The sequence below is a fragment of the Salmo trutta genome, chromosome 1 (genome assembly GCF_901001165.1).
Source record: "Salmo trutta chromosome 1, fSalTru1.1, whole genome shotgun sequence".
Taxonomy (NCBI): domain Eukaryota; kingdom Metazoa; phylum Chordata; class Actinopteri; order Salmoniformes; family Salmonidae; genus Salmo; species Salmo trutta.
The window spans coordinates 21,150,051-21,156,050 of record NC_042957.1 but is presented as its reverse complement, the minus strand read 5'-3'; the positions used below and the strand labels follow the sequence as shown (position 1 = coordinate 21,156,050).

The 6,000-nt window shown below is 39.9% G+C and overlaps 1 protein-coding gene across 1 annotated transcript in view; it reads left to right on the top strand.

The window, feature by feature from the left end:
* Window positions 1-2,297: 2,297 nt before the first annotated feature.
* The window catches only part of utrn (utrophin), a 312,100-nt gene continuing 308,397 nt past the window's right edge, over window positions 2,298-6,000 (top strand). The window contains exons 1-2 of the mRNA XM_029742136.1: window positions 2,298-2,754; window positions 4,385-4,522. Of these exons, the coding sequence (XP_029597996.1) occupies window positions 4,441-4,522 (82 nt within the window). The 5' untranslated portion in view covers window positions 2,298-2,754; window positions 4,385-4,440. The remainder of the gene's footprint in view (window positions 2,755-4,384; window positions 4,523-6,000) is intronic.

The following is a 6,000-nucleotide window of genomic DNA, read 5'->3' as shown; positions in this document are numbered from 1 at the left end:
TGCAGTCAGTCTGTAGCAATAAATACCATTAAAACGTTAGAGCGTAATCTGGCTACACTTTCAGTGTGTTACATTGTAACAACGTAATCCGGCAACACTTTCAGTGTGTTACATTAAACCATATCTGATAGTTGGGCTGCTGTTATTGTAACACCTTCATGTCACATAAGAAGCAGTTGAATATATTAAATGACTATAAATGTCTTGTTTATGTGAAATGATAAACTGTAGCCAAGGCTACCCCCTACTGGTCAATAAAATATATTGCCTTGATTCTCTACGATGTAATAATAACCTAATGTTTTTGTAATAAAAACGGTGGGTTATGATGTTTGCTTTACCAAAAATGTATACAATGTGCTGATTATTGAAATATGCAAGATGTACTTGACTTTTACTAGTATTTTACTCATGAGCTTCACGCCACATCTCTATTTTTACAGTAAGCCTCGACCCTAGTATTTAATCAATGAATAAATGACAAGACAATGTATCCTGCTGGACACAAGGGGGCGCTAGAACTCCTTTATGTGTAGGCCTGCACTACGTGCCCTTTCACATTCACAATTTTCAGGCCAGGGACACCACATTTTTTATTTTATTTAACCTTTATTTAACTAGGCAAGTCAGTTAAGACTAAATTCTTATTTACAATGTCGACCTACACCAGCCAAACCCGGACGATGCTGGGCCAATTGTGCGCCGCCCTATGGGATCATCTCCATCACAGAATAATAATTAGAGCAGTATTATATATCTCAGAAAGCAACACTTTATCCTAGGTTTACATATATCTATGTAACTACACAGAAGGGTTCCAGGTAGAACCCTTTTGGGTGTAAGAGTGATGAAACTTATTGCAATATCTGAGACAGATACTGCTGCTGGTGTATTCAAAGTGTAATATTAAATGTTGACTTAGCATGTAACGGTGACCTGTCACCTGCCTATATGTGGCCATCATGAGGCTGCATTTGGCCTATTGTTATTTTCCATTCAAATCAACTTCTCTCTCTCTCTCCAACTGGTTTATAGGTCAGGTTAGGTCTTACATTCCATCTTCAATTTGCAGTCTTCCTCCCAGGTCGGCTCATTTTACCTGTGCGGTTACCTGACACCTGTGCAAGGGCCCTGCTGAGCCCTCATTTGTGCAATCAATCCTCTTCTATGGTCTGCGCGAGGAAGCGCACACAAAGAGGCAGTGACAACTGAAACGAGGGAGGGAGAGGGGACAAGGCAACATCACTAAAGCCACCGGGGCCCAGGCAGAGGATGTTGTTTAGATTTCCATTAGGCCTACTCAATCTTGACCAGCAATGGTTGCCTTTGGGATGTTGGCCTTTAATATCAATTATATATTTAGGCCAATCCTAGAGAGGCTTACTCATTATTAATTATATATGTGTGTGTGTCTGATTAACTCAAGATAAATGAAAGGAAAACCTAATTCAAAGGGATGAATGTGAAACTTGCACCACTGTCATTGTTTCTAGTTTATCCCAGAAGAGCTATCCACACCTGTAAACTACACTGCTATCAAATATTTTCCCACCTACCTTGATGATCTTCAAACTGTTGACATGCAACCATGTTTCATAAACGCACATCATCAATAGTTTCAGATTGCATATCTCATAGCTATAATATAGTTATAACATATAGGAAATAGGCCTACTGTGTAGGGTATGTTGCATTGTCAATGTCAACAGATGAATGTCATTGAGGCTTTTGCTTTTTTTGTAACATGTAACCGCTCTGAGATATCAAGCATCTTCAGTGGCATGGAATGTATCGCCTTGACTGCAGACAAGCACAAAGCATATGAAAACTATTATTTGAGACATTGGAAGGCAAACAACAATAGCAGCCCGAGTTCTATTAGCCCTAGTCCATGTGAAATGAGTGGCCTAATCAAACTAAATAAATAATAATTAACCAATAACCACAATATACATATATTTGAGATAAAGTAACACAACAGAAAAACACATAAATTGTATTTTGGGTACGGTTACATCTTAACATTTTTGATTGAGTTGGTTGCCACACGCGATTCAAAAGTTTTCATATCCTTCGTCGGGGGCCACCGTCATGGCTGGAAAGAGTACAGCTTTCTTTTTTTTTTGCATTTGAGCTAACCACTGTCCTAACCTAACCTAATTCACATAACCTGCCACGTTAATTATCCTAACCCGCTGCGGAAATTCTCTTAACCTGCTTCGAAAATTCAACTCTGACAAAAACGGTTGGCCTGTCCATTCCAGTCAAAACCGGGAACCAACTCGAGCGCGTGTGCGCGCGGTCACGTGACGCCGACCGCGCCATGTTTCCATCTGCGCGTCAGAAGTTTGCGGGCAGGCAGGGAAAGGTAGCAACAGGAACAAAGTTTGGGACGGACTCCCTCGTTCGCTGAGCGGGTTTCTCCCGTAAAATGAGCTAACATTTTTTCATCAACAAAAAAACTGAACACACCCGATAACCATCAGGAAGACAACGGACCCACAAAAAGGAGTTTCTTAGATGCTTTGGAAAATTGCTATTGTGAAGTGTGTGGATGTGCTGGACTGTGCTTTTTAGCATAGTTTGGAGTGCCCCCGCCTCTTAAAATGGCTTAAAGGTCCTCGTGTTGATATATTTTAACATTTAAGATAGCTTCTCATTTTTCACAAATACAGCGAACTTTTAATTATATTCTTTTGTGCCAAAATACGCGGATTTTCCACGATCGCGCCCCCTGACTTGACAGGAGCGAAGGTGAGTGTGATTTGTTTTGCAAACACTCGAGATTAAAATATGGCTACATAGTAGCCGAAATAGGCTATCATTATTTACGCCAATACACTCAAGAAAACACAATGTAGCCTACTTGCCAAATCAATAAATCATCTATTGTCTGAGATTGTGTAAGGACCTTGTGATCCAACTAGCAATGCATCATTTCTTGAACCACTTGTTGAATCATATTTGCTGTTTTTGCAAGTGTAACAGTGCCATATCCCATAGTTCAAAAGTCTGCTAGCCACATATCTTTAATGTTCGTACTAATCTGATCGAATTAAAATGACAGATGTGTATTGGCCTGGAAAATTGCAGACATTGGTGCCATTCAAAGCAAACTATTCGTGTTTATAAGATATTTCTAACTGGGTATAGCTACAACTGTATACTTTAGTGCAATCAATTCTAGATATGCTAGCTATTTAATGCAATTTACTGAAACGTTTAAAGGCCCTTTAACTTGGCTAAACTAGTCGACTGGGTCCGTTGCTGATGTTTTTTTGCCTTCGGTTGTCAAAGCAACTTTAATTTTTGGAGGAGGAACTGAAATTGAGAACACACTGGCCAATTGGTTTTTGTGTTTTTCATCTTTACAGATACTATATTTGGATGCTTACATCACTCCTCTAGCATTAATACTTAGGCTAGTTACAGATAAAACGTGTCCCTACTGAGTCTTCATTGCTCTCATGGTAGAGACATACTAGTGTTATTCAAATGAACATTGTGGTCTTATGAAGGGTTTCTTTTTGTATTATTTTTTAAACCTTTATTTAACTAGGCAAGTCAGTTAAGAAAAAAAATCGTATTTATAAACTGAACTACTTAAACTCTTCATAAGGTATACAATGTAAAGTGTTGATGTATGCAATGACATTACCGTTCATCTATTCTGGATGAACTGTGGTGACAGATTTTGTTAACTTTCACCTCAATTTCTATATAACCTCCAATGAATTCTCTGCCAAACGTCATCCTTCTCTGATTTGCTCAGTAAGATCACATAACATTCCCATTAAATGTGTACATGACAAATCACAGCACAACTCACCACATAGAGGTCAAATTATTTAAAGTAAATGATTTGTGAAAACAGTGTGGAATGCATTTCTAGAGCTCTTTGGATAATAATGGATGGAGTTGTCCTGAGTTTAGTGTAGAGAGAGGTGAGTTCACACTCTGCTTTTAGGCCAGGTCAACAACCTCGCTTTGTGCACTCTCACAACACACACACAGCTGTCAGCTTATCCTGTGTCGTGGAACAACCCTTCCCCTCAGCCTCTTTGGCATGGCCCTACACCTGTGTGTGTAAGGTGTGTATGTCAGTGGGGTATGGTGAGAAAATCTTCAATTTTAATGAGAAGTCTCATCTTCTTACTTCTGCAGGGCAGCTGCGTTTAACCAGCACACCATTTTCTAGCTGTCTTATAAAACAGGAGAGTTCTGTTGTGGTCATAGTTCTCTGACACATATAGATGAGTAGTTTTTTCATGTGATGTTATTACGCAAGACCAGATTCAATCAACCAACCAAGCTAGGCCTCAATAGCATCCAAGGAAATAATATGTAGTTAAAAACTTTCAGTACATTTGTTTTTCATGTTTAGGTGACGTTGGATTAACATTCTAACGGAGGTAAACAGACGAGGACCTGGTGGACAAAATGGCTACCATGGCATCACCTGGCGACGCTATCGAGGGAGCAGCCAATGATGAGTTCAATGACATCATCAAATGGAGATCTGGTACGTCCAATCATTGACCTCTTAATTAGTAAAAAGCATTTATCTTTTGGCTTTTGACCTTGTTGGCAATGGCTGAGTCAGCTGACGTTACTTGTTTAATAGTGTGTGTGTGCGTGTGTGTGTGTGTGTGTGTGTGTGTGTGTGTGTGTGTGCGCGTGTGTGTCATGGATTCCACATGAGGTCAGATAAGATATGACCGCATGGCTATGTGCAGTGTGTGTGTTAACAGTCAATAGTGTGTGTGTGTATGTATGTATGTATGTATGTATGTATGTATGTATGTATGTATGTATGTATGTATGTATGTATGTATGTGTGTATATATATATATATATATATGTGTGTGTGTGTGTGTGTGTGTGTGTGTGTGTGTGTATATATATATATGTGTGTGTGTGTGTGTGTGTGTGTGTGTGTGTATATATATATATATATATATGTATGTGTGTGTGTATATATATATGTATGTGTGTGTGTATATATATGTGTATGTGTATATATATATATATATATGTATATATATATATATATGTATATGTGTGTGTGTGTTGCAAGGTACGTGCACAAAGACATCAGTCCAAAGGAAATGCTAACAAGGCCAGAAATCCTGTTTAAGGTGGATAACTTTAGTTCCCATTGTTGGAGTGGCAGAAAGAACCTATGGTTTGAGGTAAGGACTCGAGCGAGGGAGGAAGGGAAGGAGGAAGGGAGATGGGGAGGAAGGAGAGCTACAAAGACAGAGGAGAAAGAGAAAGCAAAGGGAAAGGGAGAAATGCAGGGATGGGTTACAAGCCACACCTTTCATTCCCTCTCCTTTTTAACTCATCATTCTCATAATATGAGTTAGTCAGCCCTGAGTCTTGTGTCTGTGTGTGTCTGTGTGTGTCTGTGTGTGGCATTGAGAGCATTTTACGTGGCAGTTCTCCCATAGTGTTTGAGTGTCCTGATTGTAACAGTGATTAGGCCCAGGGTCATTGTTCTATGCAATGCTGTGCTGTGTCGTGTTGACTGTTGAAAGCATTTTGAAACTGTCATCACTGGGGAGGTTGACAGTCCGTGTGTCTCAGTGTCAGTGAGTGTACGCAGTCACTTTGCCACAGTTGGGAGGACATGACTGTGTTAGCCCATAGGGCAGCTACAGTGGTTATCCTTTTCCCTGGTCCTGTCTCCCAGTGGTTTTAAGTTCCAGCCCTCAGAGCGGGCACTAAGCCCAGCTTTTTGGAACGCCAGCAGATTCCAGGCCAGGAATTCAACCATTCCGTTGGACTTTGTAATTTACAACGCTTGTCTCCAGACCACAATGCTTTTCTTATAAGGATTTAGGTTGCCTAGCAACCATAAAAGTAGTGTTTTCTTTTACCGCTCAGATGGAGAATTTAGCACATAGCTGAGGCGCTCTCTGAGAAATATAGCCGATACTAGGGATGTGACAAATGGACAATTTGGCTTAATGGTTTTCCATTAAAACTTCAATGTCA